General features: G+C 36.1%; 2 protein-coding genes across 2 annotated transcripts; both read left to right on the top strand.

Annotated features, from left to right (window-relative positions):
• The first annotated feature begins 5148 nt into the window (after positions 1 to 5148).
• LOC149264480 (uncharacterized) lies at positions 5149 to 5673 on the top strand. Its single transcript, XM_089399144.1, has one exon. The coding sequence runs from the start codon at positions 5149 to 5151 to the stop codon at positions 5671 to 5673; it is 525 nt and encodes a 174-aa protein (XP_089255270.1).
• Positions 5674 to 8131: 2458 nt separating this feature from the next.
• Positions 8132 to 9219, top strand: LOC149264481 (uncharacterized). Its single transcript, XM_089399150.1, has 2 exons — positions 8132 to 8190; positions 8388 to 9219. Exons 1-2 carry the CDS (start codon positions 8132 to 8134, stop codon positions 9217 to 9219), a joined length of 891 nt encoding a protein of 296 aa, XP_089255276.1.
• Positions 9220 to 21672: the final 12453 nt, after the last annotated feature.

Here is a 21672-nt window from a genome sequence, read left to right on the forward strand (position 1 = left end):
CATAAAAATAATCATACAAGAAGGAGGTATTGGTGGAGCAGTTGACAAAGAGAATGGACGCAATGCGAATTATTTTTTTGGATTTGAACTTGAAGATTAGTGAGAAAATAGCTAAAATTTCATCCTAATTGATAAGCAATAAAAAATGGAACCTCATTTAGGAAATCAAGATAATGAAATGGAGACTTTGCATTAAAAAAATGAGGAATTGCAGTTGAATTTCATGGAGCTCTAGTTAAAATTGAGTAGAATGGAGGATTGTCAAAATGTATCCACCATCTCTAGTGCTCCATCACCAGATAAATGTTAGCTTTGAATGAGCCTACCTAGCACATGGGGAGTCTCACCTTCATTTCTGATTAGTGGGAAAGTGAGTTGTAAATTTTGTGTCTTGTTGGGCCAACTATGTCGGGTATATGCCTACAAAGAGCCCTTTTTTTGTTTTTCTTATGAAGTCTAATGAAGAAATTGTGCTAGTTAAGATACATAAGAGGAAAATGTTAGCAAAATTGGATAAATAATGATGTAATTCTTGTGATCAACTATGTTCCTAACACTGATTTAATATAAAAAATTATCAACATGGTTAAAAAAAGAAATTAATATTCAATAACATGAATGTTATTTATGGTTTTACAATAATTTCAAATGGTCAGCTAGGTCAAGGTGGCACAATGTGTCATGCAACCTCCATACTCCATAATCCAATGTTCCCATTCCACTTCCCTAATTAGGCCCGATTATCAATGAGGCATAGTAATTTCATTTCCCACCATGTGAAATGATTAGGGGTATAAACGAGTGTATAAACCCACTTTCCATCACTCTGATACTTGGCCTAATCATGGATATCAATGAGTTGTAGTAATTCCACTTCCCACCCCTCAAGCCTAATTAGGGATATCGATGAGGCTTAGTAATTCCACTTCCCACCACTGTTCGCCTAATTAGGGACAATATTTGTTTATATTGTCTATTTCCAACAAAAGTGTGATATGTGGCATTCTACTTCCCAAAAAGCAACATATTAAGGTAAGCTAGTAATTTTTTAAACATGCTTTGTAAAGGGAAATATCAAACCTGGATTAATACATATAAGTAAGTTAATATGACTAATATGATCCATTGATGTAAAATAGATGACTAGGATATGTTAGCAATTTTAATTGTAGATCGTGTGATCAGGATTTGCAATTAATAGAAAGATTAATCTGTGAAAGTTCGATAGAGGGGACATTTATGGGCCAACGAATGCACACAATATATAAAATTTACACCACTTGCATTTTGTTATAAATTTAAAGGAAAAATTTTCACCAGGGAATCCTATTAACGCATAGAATATCGCGAGAGGTTTTTTCGTTATATTTGAAAGCCACTTATTACTTTAATTATGCATGAATTTTTTCCTATTAGGAAGTATTCATGGTATCGTTTAAAAAAAATAATGTATGATTTTGATGATTTTGGTTTCATAGAAATAAAGAATCTTAATATATAAGAATGAGTTTAGTTTTTTTATTTTATATTGAAGACTGATTTGTGTATCATTAGAAGAGTATCCCTTTTATATTTTTTTATAAATGATTTGTGTATCATTAGAAGAGTATCACTTTTATATTTTTTATAAAAATTAGATGAAATAATTTTTAATGAAATTGTAATATTTTATTATTTAAATTATATTTCTAAATAAAAAATAAATTTAACCCTTGAAAAATTCTCAAATACTAAAATTGTATAAACATAACCACTTTTGAAAATATTACTTTTCTCCTTAAAATAAAATCAACTAGAAAAAATAAAAAAAAGCACACCAAAAATAAACCCAATAAATACTACATAAAATTTTGAAATTATTTTATTTAAGTAAAGAAAACATTCAATTTGTATTGTCCAACAATACATGTGACTTTAGATATTCGTAAATCCTCATTTTATACGTCATACTTGACATGAAGCTATCGCCTCCAATAGGTCTTATGATGCTATGGCCTCCAATAGGTCTTATGATGTGACGTTCTCCTTCTAACGGAGTATGAATATATTCATCATTGTCATTGTAACGGTATATGAATACATCCCAATTCTATTGTAAAATAGTTGCACATTCATTTATATATATAAACTTGTGTGTGTATATATATATATATATATATATGTAGAGTTTATGTTTAGGAATTTTGAAAATTACTTGTATTTATTTAAATTTAGAAAAAAATTATTGGAATTATAAGTTTAAGTTATGAATTTTCTATAATCTTAATATTTTTGAATTAGTTATTTGGAAATTTTAAAAAATATTAAATCTATATATAATTAAAAAATATTTAAAATAATAAATAAAAAATATTTTACTAAAGATTATTTCCCTTATTTTAACTAAAAATCCTAAAATATATAATAATTAAATAATATTCTTTTAATTTTATATATTAAATTATTTGTTTAAATACAATTATATTTAAATTTAAAATAAATGAATTTAAAATGATTTTTTTTAAAATTTAAAATAAATGAATTTAAAATGATTTTTTTTAAATATAATTGTAATTAAATTTAAGATACATTAATTTAAAATGAATTATTTTTTATAAAACTTTAGGAAGACATCATTGTTCAGTTGACGTACTATGATCCTACACTAAGTTCACCCTGAGTGGGCGTAATTTTATTTAAAGTGAATCTAAGTAAGACGTGTCAAAGTTTGTATTGATATGTTTAACAAACCCTTGTACTTATCATAGGTGTTTTCATGATTCATATGTTTACCAAATAATGTATTTTTTTTTTAAAGGTGTTAATGTGTTTTCAAGATAGATATGTTTTAATTTTTAAAATTTATGAACGGGAAATTTAAATTTTCTATGATTTTAATGGGTATAGTTATGGTTATAAATTTTATTATTTAAATTAATTTTAATTTAAAATTAATTAATTTTTAATTAAATATATAAAAAAATTTAAATAAAGTTATATTTTTAAATCGGATAACATAGGAAGTGAAATATTTTATATTTATATTTATTACTTTAAAAAATTATGGCTTGGGATTTTGAGGAGTTACATTTTTTGGATAGTATGGATTGGTAGGTTAGACAAAATTCAAAAAGTAGAGTGAGAATAAATGTTTGTCGCTCTTATTTTTATATGGATGTCAGGTTTAGGTTTCAGAGAGTTGTGGAGGAAGATTGAACAAATCCAAAATTAATCTATAACCTACAACCTCAATATTAAAGGAAATAATACTTACCCCCAAGATTAAAGGAAATAAATCTAGGGTTCCTGCAACCTTCTGAGACGGCGCAGACAAGCAGGACTCAGCTTCCACCGAGGGCCTGACCTCCTGGTCTCGACAGAGCACCGCAGGCATATCAACAAGGAGCATGGATCCCCCGCAGGGGGGGGCCTCAAAGCCCTCACCCTTGTCCAATACCTCGCTGCCAGGGCAAACGGGGGCGTTGGTCTTTGGATCAATCCAAGCTGCGGCGGATAACAGTGAGAAGCCGAAATAGCATAAACCCGACGCACCTACCAGTCAGTCTGACAAGAGCAGCGAAACGCCAGAAGGAAAAGACAATCCAAAGGAGCCAATCAAGGTTACCTCGAAAACATGCAAACTGATAGCAACTGAAAGACCTAAGATAGAACTGCACAGTTAGAAGATCAATGAACGAATCCAATATATGACGGATCATGCACTCATCGGGAAATTTATAGGATTCTGGCCGACAAAAAAAGCCTTCTATGGCTGGATCGCTGCTAAATGGAAACCCAAGCGCCATATAACACTGCAGTTAGGACCAAAGGGGTTCTTTACTGTGATATTCTTGTGCCTAGAAGACAAGTTTCAGAATCATGGGTGAGGGGCCATACTTTTTCAATTCAGTAGGATTGTATCTAAGGAACTGGGTTGCAAGATTTAACCCGGATAAGGAAGATCTCACCTGGGCTCTAGTGTGGATCAGAATGTATTCACTTTCAGAGGAATACTGGGATGAAGGGTTGCTCAAAGACATTGGGAATGGACTGGGGGGAATATGTAAAAGCAGCGGAAGAGACGAAGCTTCGAAGATACACATCCTATGCCCGCATCTGTGTCTTCATGCGCCTGGACAAAGCCCTACCAGACTCGGTAAGTCTCTCTCATGACGACTATGAATGGATTCAACCCTTGGATTATGAACATGTACCTTTTCGCTGCCGCAAATGTCATGCTCACGGGCATCTCTTTAGGGATTGTCCGCTAAATGCCAAAACCACTGCCTCCGATCCCTCTGAACAACAGGCTCAAGATGGTTTTACCAAGGTTCCCAGCCGCAAACGAGCGCACAAAAAACCTTCCACCGGGAAAAAACCCCAGCAAGATATGGCCTCTATCCCATCCACGAGTAATAGCTTTGAAATTCTAGCACAAGCCTCAGAAGAGCAACCCTTGATCTCTACAACCCCCAAAGAGAGACAAAAGGGACTTAATGGGAAAGTAAAGGATATAGAAGTTGAGGGCACTCCGACTAAATCAAGCGGAACTCCCACAACAGACCCGAAAAACCCTGAAGGAACATCCAAAGCCATGGAGACGGATGAACCACAAAATCAATCCTGGCAACTAGCGCTTATCTCAGAGGAAAGCAGTCAAGTGCAACATATGGAGGAAGAACCGGAAAGTATAGATCTAAAAGGGCTAGACATTTTTGGACTGGAGCAAGCTTGTAGAAAGAAGGAGTATGACAAAATCCAAGAGCATCAGCTCAACACTCTAGAAACCATATTATCCAGAGCATATCAACAACAGCAATTGGGAATACAACCAGGAAGTCAATGGGATGGCACCCTCATTCCAAAGGAGTCTAAAAAGCGGGGAAGAAAGACTGATCTCCAAAGAACTATAGCAGTAGGGAAAATTCTGGTCGACTCAGGTAGATATGCTAAATTGACAAAGTACTATAGGCCCACTCCACACAGTGATCAATGAAGCTCACCTCATGGAATGTAAGAGGGCTCAACATCCCTGGGAAACTCAGAATGATTAAAAATATGATTAGGCAGGAACAACCCCAGATATTCTTCCTCCAGGAAACAAAGTGCAACAGTAACACCTTGGGAAGCATTCTTTCAAAAGCTTGGCCAGGATGTCATTCAGTGGCAATGGATGCATCAGGAGCTTCTAGAGGCTTACCAATTGCATGGAACAGGCAGGCAATAATGTTGTCAAATTTCCACGCATCCCACAACCTCATCCAGGCAACGTTCCATATAATTGGCACCAACATACATGGTCATCTGACCAATGTTTACTTTCTGCAGGACGCTCCCAATAAAATTGCTCTTTTAGACACCATAGCAACTCTCAACTCCAACAGAGAAAACTCCCTATGGCTCCTAGGTGGAGACTTCAATATGATCACCAAGTCAGAGGAAAAGAAGGGAGGCCGGGCCAAGCTGGATCAAGAAGTGGACCACTTCAAAGACTTTATCCATAACAACATGCTTATCGACATGCAAACTCCCAATGGCATATACACTTGGAGCAATCGTCAGGCTGGGAAGTACCAAATAGCTTCAAAACTCGACAGATTCATCATCTCGGACAACGCAATACATCTCGGGGGCGACCTCTCAGCTTCCATCCTCCCCTATTCCGGCTCTGATCATTGGCCTATAGTGCTCTAATGGCAGCGACTAGGCAACACCACCAGACGTCCCTTTAAATTTGAGGCATGCTGGTTAACTCATCCCGCTTTCAAAGACTTCATCAGACACACTTGGAACAACTTCTCGGCCCTAGAAGGATCAAAAATGTTCCAATTCCAACAGAAACTCAAATATCTGAAAGCCCAAATCAAAAGATGGAATAAGGAGACTTTTGGCAATATCTTTCAGGCCCAACAACACCTCAACAAGGAACTGAGGGATCTCCAACAACAGATAATAACAGAGGGGTACAATGATGAAACCCTGGAACGGGAGAAGCATATACATAATTAAATGGAGGAAAGAAACAAGCAAGAATAAATTCTCTGGAAGCAAAAATCCAGAATCAGATGGCTGAAAGAGGGCGAGAGGAACACAAAATTCTTCCACAGAACCACTATTCAAATAAGAATGCATAATACTATTACCTTCATCCAAAAGCAAGGAGGGGAAAGAGTGGAGGACCATGCAGAGATCGAACAGGAATTCATCAATCACTTTCAAGAAGTCCTACAAGAACCCCAAATTGACAGAGGGACTGCCATAGAAAAGATCACTCAACTTGTGCCAAAAGTCATCACTGAAGAACACAACCAACTCCTTCTCTGACCTGTAATGCCCGAGGAGGTGGACATAGCCATGAAGTAGCTCAAGGAAGGAAAAGCACCAGGTCCGAACGGCTTTTCCACCACCTTCTTCCACTCATTCTAGGAGCTCATAAAAGAGGAAGTTTGGCAAGTGGTAGAAGAATCTCGTTCTCTTCACTGGCTACTGCCTTCGTTGAATTCAACTTTTATTGCTCTCATCCCCAAAGAAGACAACACCATCACTCCGGACAAATTTCGCCCAATTGCTCTATGTAATGTCATCTACAAGGTCATCACTAAAGTCATTGAAAACAGGCTGAAGCCGTTGTTACCCCTGCTCATATCGCTGGAACAATCAGGGTACGTTGAAGGTCGACAAATATTGGACGGCATTATCCTCACTCATGAAATCATACACTCCCTCAAGACCTCCAAACAGGTAGGTATGATTCTCAAGATTGACCTCTCCAAAGCTTTTGATAAATTAAGTTGGACTTATATTCAAAAAATGCTACATGCTTTTGGTTTTTCACCAATGTGGGTTCGCTGGGTTCATAGTCTAATCTCCTCAACCTTTTTTTCCATCCTCATTAATGGCATCCCCTCTCGACCTTTCAGCCCCTCCAGAGGGATTAGACAAGGGGACCCTCTATCTCCTTTCCTTTTTGTTCTGATGGCAGAAGGGTTAGGGAGACTCATCAAGCATGCCCTTCACTCCCAGCTTCTCAAAGGTATTTCCATACACAATACCCCTGCTACCACCCATTAACAATTCGTGGATGACAATATGCTTTTCGGATATCCATCTGTCCAAGAAGCCATCGTCTTCAAAACCCTTCTGAAGGACTTCTCTGATGCCTCTGGTACAAGCATAAACAAAGCCAAATCGCAAATCTTTTTCTTTCACACGCCTCCCATCATTCAACGTGCCATCGCTCGCATTCTTGGTTTTTCCATAGCCTCCCTGCCCTCCAATTACCTAGGCGCTCCCCTCATTGACTCTACTATTAAGAATGCCTCTTGGCGCAAGCTCTTAGAGAAGCTTGAATTCCGTCTCTCCTTATGGACCTATAGAACTTTGAATATGGCCAACAGATTAGTTCTAATCAAAGCGGTGCTTCAGGCAATGCCCCTATACCTTTTCTCAGTCCTAGCAGCGCCTAAATGGGCTCTTAAAAGAATCAGAGATCTTCAGCGCAACTTTCTGTGGGGAACTCATGGAACAAATCGCAAATGGGCCCTTGTTAAATGGACAATAGCTTGCAAGCCCAAGGAAAAGGGTGGCTTAGGACTAAGAGACCCTAGTCACAGCAATGAAATCATGGGTGCGAGAATTTGGTGGCAATGGCTCACTGCACCAAACAAGCCCTGGGGAGCCATCTGGATAGCCAAATATGCCAACCACAGACCAGTGGAGGAACTTATCAGATTCACCCCTGTAGAGAAAGGCTCGTTGATGTGGAATGCGGCCAGTCAACACTTCTCGTTGATCCAACAACACGGATTTTGGGAGATCAGAAGTGGTAATACAGCTCGTTTCTGGACGGACGCTTGGAATCAGCTCCCCAAGCTTGACAACATTCTTAATCTTCCACCCAGCCATGTTTGGGAGGGACAACAAAAGGAATTGGTCAAACAACAATGGACACAGGAGATTAACCAAGGCTACAGACAATGGAAGCACCCTGACAGACTGATAAGAAATATAGACCATCAGACAAGAGAAAACCTGGAAAGAGAGCTCCAAAAACGAAGGATCAGACACACCGAAGGCAACGATTTATTGAGATGGGGATATACCCCAAGGGGAACCTTTACCACGAAAGAAGCATAAAAAATCAAATGCCAAGATGATGCACCTTAAGATCCCATCTGGGGAAGGGTCTGGACTCCGAGCATTTGGCCCAAAGTCTCTATATTTCTGTGGCTCACTGGGCATTGTAAAATCCTAACTTGGGACAATTTAAGAAAAAGAAACATACATGGGCCCTCCATATGCCCCAATTGTCAATCCCAAGAGGAAACACTACAACATCTCTTGGATTCCTGTTCTCTAGCCAATTAGCTGTGGGAGAAAACCAGTTTCCGTTGTCAAAGAAATTGCAGGTCATCTGAGGACATCATCAACTCCATTCGCCTCTGGCACCAAAATCCCTACAATAGCACTATCCTTAATCATCTATGGAGAATCATTCCCGGCCTCCTTATATGGACTATATGGAAAGAAAGGAACAAGAGTATCTTTAAAGACCAAAGCACTCCTTTAGAAATCATCTGGGACAAGTTCGGCAAGAACCTGGCAGAGACTTTAGCGCTTCAAACCTGGCTCCCATATGACTTTCCCAAGAAAAATAATGAGAAAACCATATGGGAAAATTGGAATCTCCAACTCCCGCAAGGAAGCCCTGATTGCAATCCCATAGGAAATCCAAACATCAGCAAGCATCTTTGGCTCCCCCCTCCTAGACACAGACTCAAGCTCAACTTTGATGGAGCGTCAAAGGGTAACCCAGGGAACGCAGGTTTTGGTGGCATTTTCAGAGATTATAGGGGTTTTCCTCTCTTAATCTACTTTGGCAATATAGGATGGGACACAAATAACTCAGCTGAACTGGAGGGACTCTGGCAGGGATTACTCTTAGCCCAACACCATGGCTACCAGCCTCTGGAGATCGAAGGAGACTCCCAAATCCTCATCAACATGGCCAAACAGCTACTCAATGGAGCACATGCGAATAAAGTCTCCACTAGTTGGAGACTTGAGGCCAGATTGGAAGCTATAGAAAATATTCTCAACACCAACAAAGCAATTATTTTCAATCATGTCAAGAGGGAAAGAAACAAGGTAGCAGACCTCCTTGCCAACCTGGGAGTAGAAAGCAGGCATTCTCTTCTTACAGGTACCCTAGATATAATACAGAATCATGAACAGAAATAGGAATGCAACACTCTAGTTCAAAAGGACGCAGCTACCCTGGATGCGGGTGCTTCAAATGACAGTTAGGGTGATGGGACATGGGTGCGGCAATGCTGGACGTCCTGCCAGCCCAGCACCACCTGGAAATGGAAGGGACGAGTTCATTACAGCTGAAGGGGAGATCACATGGCTATGCACATTGGGACGACGGCATGCACAACCTGGATATGGATCACACCATCACCTCCGCATGCTTCAGGTCAAGTTGGGCTTCGGCTCCATTTAATGTAGGAGAAATGGCGGGGGATAGCCGAGGAAAGGCGGTTGAATTAAAATTTATGTATTGCAATTGCCTGGTCTGGAAGCTTCATATGCATCGACGGCCTGGCGAAGGTGGGTCATGGGTGTCTGCTGGGTTATACTTGGCTTCTGAGTCGCGCCCTATGCCTGCTCCCAATTTTCTCTTCTGTCCACTTTCAGAGTACCATTACACTCTCTCTGTTCCTTATCCCATCACGGTGAGACAACATCTGATCAGCAGAGGGGGCGGCTCGAGGAGTGGAAGCTCTCGACAGCAGGTTAGGAGGCGAAGCACCTCGGGCTCTCCCTCTTCCTCAGCGGAAAATCCTCGCTATCCCAACACCAGAAGCGAATGGGGCTGAGCTGGCCTTTGTTCTGCTCCCTTCCCTCTGCCTCAACATCCCTCCCCCCACACCACGTTTTTCCACTTCCGCAGCACTCTCATTCAACCAATTATCACTGCAACCATTGCCATCTCCTTCTTTGAGGAAGCGGCTCAGAACACCCAGGCGCCCTCCCCCAGGAACGATGCGCTTAAAGGGGAATCCAGTCAACACAGAGCTCGGCAGAATGCTAACAAAGATAAGGAAGCTGCGCACGGTGAACCACCCAGTCGGAAAGGGAAGGAGGTTGTGGGGGAACAACTTGAGGATTCAGAGCCTCAGCTTGCTACGCCAGCCATAGAGCAGCGCAAGGTCAATGAGGAGGACACGCCACTGGTTAAAGGAAGAGGAGAAGGCGAGCACTCTCAGCCAGACAACCACGAAGATTGGAGTTGCCCGATAGTGGAGGAACCTGCCACGGAGGAGTTCATCAACCAGATTACCAATGCCAGGTGGAACTTCTTTTAACTTTTAGTTCAACTTCTTTTTTGTCCACGCAGGCGTTCCCAGGAGGACAAATTGCTGGTTTAAGGTTGTCTTCTTAGCACTGCCTAGAAAACTGTGGCAAATGTTCAATGATGCACTCTTTTTTGTAATATCTGCACTATCAGACTGGTTTCCCCTCTGTTGGGGCAGTCTTAGAACTAGTTCTTCGGCAAGCTGAGATAGGCTGTTCTTCTGTACAACCAGTACCACTCTGTAAATAGCTTTTTTCTTCTCTTAATAGATTAATCTTACTTAGCAAAAAAAAAGATTAAAGTAAATAATCCCTACCCTATCCTGAAGCAAATATTCCCCCATTGAAAACATTAATATGACTAGTTATCTTATCTATAAGAAGAATTTATACAACATGGATGCTAAGACGTTTCCTAAAATTGTGTTTAACTCTAGCCGAAGCCCCCACCAAGTGAGGTTGGCATAATGATCCCCAATCTTGGCTAGAGCATTGGGGAATAAAGGAGGGAATCATCTTGTAGAATTAAGATAATATTAAAAATATTATTACTTCCAAATTTAAGGAGAAATTATGGGGAAATAATGAGTCAGAGGGAAAAAGGAAACTATGATATTATAATAAGGTGATCAACCCCACTCTCAAAAATCTAAATTATCTCTTTTCTTGACTAGCTCATTAAGAAGAAAATGAATATTGCCAAGATTAAAACTAATTCTTGTGAGACTCATAGTGAAACTCAACATTTATCAATTCCCAAAACACCATGGGATTAAAGTGTTTGTCTCTTGTATAATCCTAAGATGTTCAAGATGAAAAACAATCTTAAATTCTTTATTTTATACTCGTGTTCGATCTAATTTTTAAAATATTTGTCTCACTACCAACTTTGTTTACCTTTTAACTGAGGAAATCTATGGTGATCTTAGAGTTCTCCTCTCGCTTATTTTTTAGCATAGAAATAAAATATTAAAGAATTATAATTAATCAGTTACCTTCTTAAGGTCAATTAGGTAGACCATATAGAATTTAATAGACACTAATCATCAATATCATTCTTAAGGTCGGGTAGGTAGACCATATAGATTTTAATAGACATTAATCATCAATATCATTATAAAGAGTTATGTGTAAAAGATTATTGTATGAAGTGTCCATTGAGTTATGTTGGACCATTAATCGAAGAGATCACATCCCTTCGACTTATTATTAGCGCCTAACCGTAAGGGCATCGAGGAGAACTGATCTTATGACCTCCCATTAATGAGGTGCTTTAATGACGAGAACTCAACCAATTGAGCTAACACTTGTGGCTAATCCTATGATCTATTATCCCTTGGATTTATAATATTAATCCTAGGATTTAATAGTATTCCCTTAGGTTTGTAAACCCTTAAGTTTATAATATTAATCCATTGGATTTATAATTTGAATAATCTCTCGGGTTTATCGATCCCTTGGATTTGTAATATTAATAATCACTTGGGTTTATTAATCCCTTGTGTTTATAATACTAATAATCCCTTGGGTTTATTAATATTTTGAGTTTATACTATTTGTCTCTTGTGTTTATAATACTAAACCCTTGAGTTTATAATATTAATAATCCCTTGGGTTTATAATATTAATCCTTTGAGTTTAATATTATTCCCTTGGGTTTATAATATTAATATTTGGGTTTATAATATTAATCCCTTGGGTTTATAATATTAATCATCCCTCGGTTTAATATTATTCCCTTGGTTTTATAATATTAATTACTTGGGTTTATAATATTAATTACTGGGTTTCATATTATTCCCCTAGGTTTATAATCCCTTTGGTTTATAATATTAATCTGTGATATGCATAATAATATATTAGGGTTTGTATCGTAGAGTTTGTAATATTAATGTTAGGTTTGATATATTAATCTTAGGATTTGTAATATTAATCCTAAGGTTTAATATTAATCTCTTGGTTTTCAATATTAATTCCTTGGGTTTATTAATCCCTTACTTTTATAATATTAATAATTCCTTGGTATTATAATATTAATCCCAAGTGTTTATAATATTAATCTTTGGATTTAATATTATTCCCTTGAGTTTATAATGTTAGTAATCCCTTGGGTTTATAATACTAATGCCTTGGGTTTATTATATTATTGATAATATCAATAATATTAGCAAATTATTGTAATAAAATAATTAATATTATAAATTATTATCATAATTATAATATTTTTTTTTTCACTTACTGGTTCACGGATACCCGGGTCAGTGGGTAGCCGCTACGTCCAGGGTTTTAAACACTGAGTGGACGCCACCCGAAGGGCATCAACACCCCTCGGCCTATTTACTGACCTAACCCCAAGAGCTTTCGGGATTCGACCCTGTGACCTCCCATTGGCGAGGCACTTGATTTGACCGATTGAGCTAACTCTTGGGGCTATCATAATTATAATATTATAATAATGATTATAATAATAATATTATAATTATATATTTATTAATATCAATGTTAATATTAATATTAAATCTATATCAAATCAAGTTTGTGTGGAAAAAATCTTCACAATACTTATTGGGAAATTATTGATGACCAAACATAATCACATTTTGGCTTGCATATTGTTAATGTTGGGATTGTAAGGTGCATATTTGGTGACCCAAGGAAAATGGTTTTTGGGACATACTTAAAGTTTTAAATGGTAGAGTGCATATTGGGATTGCAGAGTGCATATTTGGTGACTCAAGGAAAATGGCATTAAATTGGGGATTTGTCGAGTGCATATTACACTTGTAACTTCCAAACAAGCACAAACCAATAAGAGCTATTGGAGAATAATTGAAAAAAACAAGGAGATGGAAAATACCTTTGAATATCTTTTTTTTTTTTTGTTTCCTATTATTAAATACATTTTTAAATATTTCTTCTACTCCTACACTTTATTCATGTGTATGTGTGGCATATTGAGTTTTAGCATTAAAAAAATGCCAAATCTACAACGCTATTGAATACCCATGGGGAATATGAAAACCATAAATGTATATGTTAACTCTAGGCCCAAAAATTTAGTTTTCTATAACAATATTCTCATGTTATGTTCATACTCCTATAACCCAAATAGAAGAGGAATGAAATTAATTATTCAATTGTTTGTGCCTTAAATATCTAAATGAAATTGTTTGCATATATTGACTACAATAAGAAATCATACATCATTTAAGAGGTATAGGTAAATTTTGCAAGTAGTGCAGATGGAATTTTGCAAGTAGTGTAGATAGAATTCCATTCATGAGATATTTAATTGGGAGTTATAAGCCCCCATTGCCACAAATTATTGAAGTAATGAATCTTTCGTAGACTTTAGACTATGAATCTTGTATAAATAAATATAAATAAGTATAAATAAATATAAACCAATAGAAGCGTCATTGAATACAATGAGTGAAGGAGTGTTATTTCTATATAAAATATTATGTAAATATTTTATGTAGATTATTATTATTATTTTATGTTTAAAAACTAATGATTTAGTGTAACTAGAGAATATTCATCATTTTGAAAACGTTTATTTGCTCTTTCACATGGGACTTCTTAAAATTTAGTTAACTTTTATTTATGTAAATAGAGACCGCATTCAATTTGAGTTGTCCTACATACGTGTCATTACTTAATAAAATGAACTGCCAATATTAAAGCAATTACAATTTCAAAGCAAAACCTAATTGAACTGGCAATCCAGGGATATAGAAAAACCTAATTGAACTGGCAATATTAAAGCAATTACAATTTTTAATAGCTGTTTTAATATGAATCATGCATTTTGAAAGCAATTACAATTTTGAATACCTGTTTTAATATGAATCAGGCATTTTGAATGAAATCACAATTTTAAATACCTTTTAAGATTCTATGAGGCTCTTCTGCCTCTTCTCCCATCACCATGCCGAGACACATTTGTATATATAATGCATATATATCAAGATTCGAGTACCATATGGTTTTCAAAAAGACCATGTGTGCAATGACTCCCACATTGCTGCCAAGTATGATCCTAGATCTTTAGCCTCGTTTGATTCATTATGACTCAAATGGAATAGAAATATGAAGACCAAAATTAGAACTAAAAAGATTAAAGTGAACAGGTGTGCAAAGTAGAACGGGACCACCAGGTGCGAGTCCTAGTAGTGATGTGGGCATATAAATGCCTGGGGCTGAGAGGACTTGGCTAGGTAATCCCAGGGGAGCCCAAGTACTATTTACCATAGCTCTTCTGTAGCATCCAGGGATATAGAAAAACCTAATTGAACTGGCAATATTAAAGCAATTACAATTATTAATACATGTTTTAATTTGAATCAGGCATTTTGAACGCAATGAGAATTTTAAATACCTGTTAAGATTCTATGAGGCTTTTCTGCCTCTTCTCCCATCACCATGCCGAGACACATTTGTATATATAATGCATATATATCAAGATTCGAGTACCATCTGGTTTTCCAAAAGACCATGTGTGCAATGACTCCCACATTGCTGCCATGTATGATCCTAGATCTTTAACCCCTTCTGATTCATTATGACTCAGATGGGATAGAAATATGAAGACCAAAATTAGAACTAAAAAGAATAAAGTGAACGGGTGTGCAAAGTAGAACGAGACCACCAGGCGCGAGCCCTAGTAGTGATGTGGGCATATAAATGTCTGGCACTGAGAGGGCTTGGCTATGTAATCCGAGGGGACCCCAAGTACTATTTACCATAGCTCTTCTATAGCATCCAGGGATATAGAAAAACCTAATTGAACTGGCAATATTAAAGCAATTACTATTTTTAATACCTGTTTTAATATGAATCATGCATTTTGAAAGCAATTACAATTTTGAATACCCGTTTTAATATGAATCACGCATTTTGAACGCAATCACAATTTTAAATAACTGTTAAGATTCTATGAGGCTCTTCTGCCTCTTCTCCGATCACCATGCCGAGATACATTTGTATATATAATGCATATATATCAAGATTCTTAAACCGCTATGATATTTAATATTTTTTGGACTACTAGAAAGGAAATAGAAAACACCACTCCATTAATTATCATTAAGCCAAGCAAGAACTTAATACAACCAGAAAAATGGGTTACACTGGTACCTGCAAGGCTTACAGTTTCAAGTCAGAAAATTGATTTAACCTCTACCTGTCATAAAAAACCCACAACAAAACCCTGGTCTGAGATTATAACGGTGTAAGCAAAATGAGAAAGAATGGGATTAGAAAATCCAGTCTTTAAAAAGTGCAGAGAAAAATGGAACTGTTGATTCTCATGGTACAGATGAAACAGTGAAGGAAATAGCAACCAAGGGCTATGAAATTGGAAAGAAGGCAACCCAAGATGTTACCTAAAGGGCTTTAGCGCTCCTTCTCTGGTCTCTTGAGCACTGAACGAACACCTTCTGAACAAAACAACCACTGAACTCTGAGCACCTGAACAAACAACTTCTGAACATAACAACTGAGTTGTAAACAGGGATAGAACAGGTATAGCAGAATAGTGAATCAGCACTGAATAACCAAGAAAACTTATCGCCCTAATAAATATAAATAAATATAAACCAAATCAAAAGGTAAACTACTAAACTCATTCAAAGGAAAAACCTATCGCCCTAATAAATATAAACCAATAAAGACGTACATGGAATAAAATGAGTGAAGGAGTGTTATTTCTATATATAGAATATTATGTAAATATTTTAGGTAGCTTATTATCATTATTTTATGTTTAGAAACTAATGATTTAGTGTAAGTAGAGAATATTCATCATAATGAAAACGTTTATTTCGTCTTTCACATGGGACTTCTTCTTCAAATTTAGTTAACTTTTATTTATTTAAATAGAGACCGCATTCAATTTGGGTTGTCCTACATACGTGTCATTACTTAACCACGTATGTCACGTGACGTCACCAATACAATGGAATACAAGTGCATCCGTCGATTCATCATGAGATGTTTACGTACCCATATATGTCACGTGACGTCACCAATACAACATGGAATATTGTAGTTTAAAAATTATGTTTTTTTGCTTTAGAAGTTATGAAAATTTTGGTCATATTTTGAAAAAAATTGGTAGGGATTTTGTAAATCTAAGTAAAAGTTGTTACAATTCATAATTTTAGGTGTTCTAGATTTTTTTGATTGTGCTGAATCCATTTTCACCATCAAAAACATTTCCGCCATCAAAAACATGATTCAAACACTGCATTTACAAAAAAAATTTAACGATCCAAATAATTTTTCAACTCCGAATAAAATACCTGTCTCCACCCATATTAACATCAGGTAATATAAAAAAAAAATTTGGGTTACGGCAATAACACCAACTATATATATATATATATATATATATATACGGCAATAGCACCAACTATATATATATATATATACGTATACTTAATCGAAATGTGTTTGCTGTGGAAATTTACCATAACGTATGTCAGTGTTTTGATTTGTTAAATACTGTAAAGTCTTAACGTTAATACGAAGCATCTGCGCCTCAAATATTATACCATGGATATTTTTTATTACTACACGGCTATGTGTTTTAATACTGTACCGTATGCATGAGCTGGCAATGTCATCTCGGAACACCTGGACTCAGCATTTAAGTTTACTGACTTGTTCACGTGATCTGGGCATGGCTCCCGGATTGGGAACTTTCCCGCTTTTCCTCTTTGGTATTCCCGCTTCGATCTACGGTGAGCAAACTTTGGCAGAGATCAATGGAGGAGATAGCTCCACGTCTCCTAGGTTGGCTCTTTGCATTTATAAGGTGGATCCTCCGGATACTTCGCGATTTCTTTGGTTCTGCTCGGCGCTCCATTGCCTCCGCGCCATTCTGTCACTGCTGCGAGTCTATCCCTTGGTTCTGTTCCGATTTTCCTCCAGCATGCAACACCGCCATGGCGCCACCGCTCCAGGGATGCAAGCTACCTAGCTGGCTCGGTAAGTTTTCTACCTGTTTAACAAAGGTTGCAAGGTTTCCTATGATTAACTTTAAGGAACGACCGGTAATGAACTTCTCTCTTGACAGGTTTTGAATGGCGGCCATTGGAGCTTATCGGCGGTATGCGCTTTCCCTCAGGTGCTAACCGGCCGGACTTTCCACAGGTGCACAAAGAAATCTTCTCTTACACCCGATGTATCTCATGGTTAAAACATTACTTGTCTTCTGTCATAGGGTTATTCTCCGAGCTGGTTCTGAGTTCCCAACCTTACTTCTTCATGGTTGGGCGCAGATGGCGGAGAACAATTATCTTCGTGACTGCTGGGTTAAATCCTTTTCCTAGTTACCGCGGAACAGAGGAATGTCAGTCTCTGGTTCATGAGACTGTACTGCTCGGCCGCTGAGTAATATGGCTATCTGAGCCTGATTCCTCTCTATGTTATTGTGCTTAAGTTTAAGTTAATATACTTTGTGAATTCTCAGCATATGTTTCCCGGCTCTGGACCCATTGTGGGATGGCGGCCCTTTGTTTAATACGGACATTGGTTATATTTACAGTTAATAGCTATCATGTATTTGTACAGTTCCATGAGGAACGAGTCTCAAACATTTCTCGTTTAAGGAATATGATTTTCTCGTCATGAAATGTATCTATCTTGTTTATAATTTACATGGTTCAATTCTCTGATTGCATTTGCTTATTTTCCATTCGGTCTTGGGACGCCATGAGAGGTCGCACCTGCATCCTATTCGATGGTTGCATGGTCGATCTCGGGCTTGGTTCTATGCGAATATACATCTGCTCGGAACCATTTACTTTCAAGGCATAAGTTATGTTTTGTTTCTATATTGCCAATCGGAAGTTATTCTATCTGAAACATGAATGGCAGATTCTATAGTTTGCATGTGAATGTCAGGGTTTGATATGTATCATTTGTTTATTACAGCAATACCTATCTTACGCCCTTACGGCTCTTAGAACAGGACTATCGTTCTTTATAGAGTTATTTCAGCTCGGCACTACGAGGGTTATCATTTATGTTCTTATTGCTCTGTTCATTGTTTATCATTTGAAGTCCATATATATAACATAAGTTCTGTTTTCGATCTTGTCTATTTTTCCCAAAGAAACAGAGCGGAATGCTCTCGCATGCGTTACATTCTTTGAAATCGAACCCGGGCCTCTTGGCTCAGGGTTACGATGCGAGGAATATGTAATATCTTTCTGTGATAGTCTTCGAGCCTCTTCGTGAGGGTTTTGAAGAAAATACAGGTTACTATTTGGTTATGCCGGTCACGGCGCTGAAGCAGCTAACTCTATTTTTATTGGTTTAAGTCTTTCTTTTCTACCGAGTACAAATTCATTAAATACCGACTAGGTTATATCGTTTAAGATTCTGCTTGAAACCCCGACTTAAGGTTTGATGTCACGGCTTCCTACCTTCTGTCTGTCTCTACAGCCATAAGTCAACATACTCTGTCTTGAGGTTATCGGTTACTCAGGAAGAAGTGGTTTACCTTCTTTAATTACAGGTTAGGGTAACAATACTATAGCAGAACTTTCCACTATTTCAGTGTTATTTAGTTCTCTTACCCGGCCCTAACTTCCACAGGGACAGGTTACATTCCCATAAATCCCTATCGGTGGTCATTATAGTTATGCCGTTCCACGAATGGTACACCATTTGGTATAAGGCACAAATTTCTAATATCACTTTAAAACCACAAGTATTAGGTCTTATAGCCAAGGTACAGATTCTAATGTTTGTTCTATCTTTACCCTAATAAGAGTAACAGAGGTTTGCAAGTATTCTGGTCTATCAGCTTAATACAAGCAACGGCAATTATATTAATCTACCGTTTAAATATAACAACTACAGGCATAATAGGTTCCCGTTACTTACCTGGTCACTGCGCGCAATGTATTTCTTGTAGCAAGCCTCCTGCAAATTCCTGTGTCAAGCTCATTAACCACCCATCCGTGAGACTTGTCCTCCGGGACCTGAGCCTCCCCCCGAGCTTATCCTTACCGGATCACAATCCTCAGTAAGACAGCACACAGTGCTTGACTATCTGGTCTCTACCAGACTTAGTCCAAAACAAGGTTTTTCCCCTTTTTCCTCCTCTGTCTGTCTCTACAGCACAGAGAGAAAAACTCCACCCATTTCCTTTTTCCTGGAAATCCTTCCAGTTAAGGGAGGTGGTTATTTTCAGTTCCATTAACTGCTTTCCCTTTTGGGAAACTCAATGCTCTTTTGAGTAATTCTTTAAACATTACTTTAATGCATAATTTAAATTAACAGATTACTCTTTTAAAAGAAAATAAGTTCTCAATGTCATTCAGTTTTTACCACAGTAAACTTTTAAATAATTACATTTACGGGGTCATCACAATACCCATCAAATGTTTACAGTAAAATATAAATTTATTTACGTTATTTCATTCATATTCTCGACGGTCTATGTTATATTGCTGGCTTAAATATAATTTTATCTAAATGTATCATAAAAAAATATTTAAAATGAAATTATATTTTTTTAAAAATTTTACATAACCAAAGTTTTAAAGTGTGAGATGGTCAAACTAATTCTTTTTTGAGAATCTTTGAAACGACATACAGCTTAGAAAATCGAAATATATAAATAAACTCAGTTATGTTGTTGGGTAAAACATATCAATCGACGAAGAATGTGTGAGAGTGCCCGAAATGACTTAAGAAAATTTAAAAAACAAATATATTTAGTCTTTACGCTGGATAGAACTACTAGAACATATAAATATAAATATAAATATAGGAAATATTAATATAAATATAAATCTATTAAACATTTATAATTATAATATATAGCAGTGTATTTATATAAATTAAAAAGTTATGGATAGAACTACTAGAATATAAATATACATATAGAAAATATTAATATAAATCTAAATCTATTAAACATTTATAATTATAATATTAAAAAGTTATTAAATGATGATATGTATTAATAATTTATAAAAATATTTTATTATTCTATGGTTAAAGTTTAAAAAGTTATAAAAAATAAAAATAAAAAATAATTAAATTGTAATTTTAATTTTAATTTAAATTATTATTATTAAAAATAATATATCTATTAAAAATGTATGGAATAAAATTTATAAAGATTTATTTTTATTTTATAATAAAAGTTTTAATATGTAAATTAGTTTTTTTTATCATATTATGGGTAATCAATAAGACAGGTTCAAAAAAACATATTAAGTTTTACTTGGTTGGTAAGATTTTATTTTATGATACTAAGTTTTACTTGGTCGGCAAAATTTTATTTTATGATACTAAGTTTTACTTGGTCAGTGAGATTTTATTTTATAAACCTAAGTTTTACTTTGTTGGTAAGATTTATTTTACTTTGTTTCAAAGATTTCAAAATTTTTAAGTAGAAAGATTTAGAATTTTAATTTAAATAATATTGGAAAAAAATAAATATTATATAAATTATACACTGTTTAATAATTTTTGTATGATACAATTTAAATATTATATTGTTTGAAATGTTTTATTAAATATATTTAATTAATTTTTTAAAATTTTAATTATTTAAAAAAAATGCATGAATATTACGCTTTTTTATGATACAATTTAAAAAACTTTTTTATTAAATATATTTAATTAATTTTTTAAAATTTTAATTATTTAAAAAAAAAATGCATCAATATTAGGCTTTGCGGGAGAGTTCACGTTCACCTTTAAACTTCTTGATGTGGTATACATTTTCTTTTCTGTATTTTTGACTTCAGAAAAATCATAAAATGAGATTCCATGGGCTACAATGTCCACATAGTAAGGACCGGTAGGTTGGACAAATCAGATAGCCAGAACCGACCGGATCCTTTGAAAGAGATGTGAAATATATTCGTGCGCGACGTGTTGATTGAATTGCGGTGAACCGATTAATTAACCTTTATGGTAAAATAATCATCAATTTCAATTTCAAAGTTCACTGATATAATTTAAAATATATGAGGATTTTGTTGAATTCTAATTTTCCACTGGTAATTTCATTCTGAACTCCTAATTGAAATCCAAACCAACCAAATAATATACACCTCAAGTAAATACCTTTTGTTAACCTACGTAAATTTGGGACGCCAAGGTCAGAAATTACTTTACAAACGCTTGCGTTTTAAGGGTAATTTGTGGGCCGGCCTGACAGAGATACGCTGCTTGATGCCGCGTAATGTATAGGAGGATGGTCAAAAGTAGATGAGATTCCAGGCGAAATCAAATTGTAGGACAAATCAAAACGATATAGTCCGTGCTTTATAATACGATGACCCGAACTGGTTAAGTTTT

Source organism: Pinus tabuliformis, chromosome 6, assembly GCF_031772625.1.
Source record: "Pinus tabuliformis cultivar Carrire ecotype Pingquan chromosome 6, CPIR1, whole genome shotgun sequence".
NCBI lineage: Eukaryota > Viridiplantae > Streptophyta > Pinopsida > Pinales > Pinaceae > Pinus > Pinus tabuliformis.

What these genes read in the sequence shown, in the direction of transcription:
- LOC149264480 (XM_089399144.1), top strand. Translation starts at nt 5,149, where the DNA reads ATGGATGCATCAGGAGCTTCTAGAGGCTTACCAATTGCATGGAACAGG.
- LOC149264481 (XM_089399150.1), top strand. Translation starts at nt 8,132, where the DNA reads ATGATGCACCTTAAGATCCCATCTGGGGAAGGGTCTGGACTCCGAGCA. An exon ending in CTCCGAGCATTTGGCCCAAA is followed by an intron (nt 8,191 to 8,387) that starts GTCTCTATATTT and finishes AAGAAATTGCAG; the next exon opens with GTCATCTGAGGACATCATCA.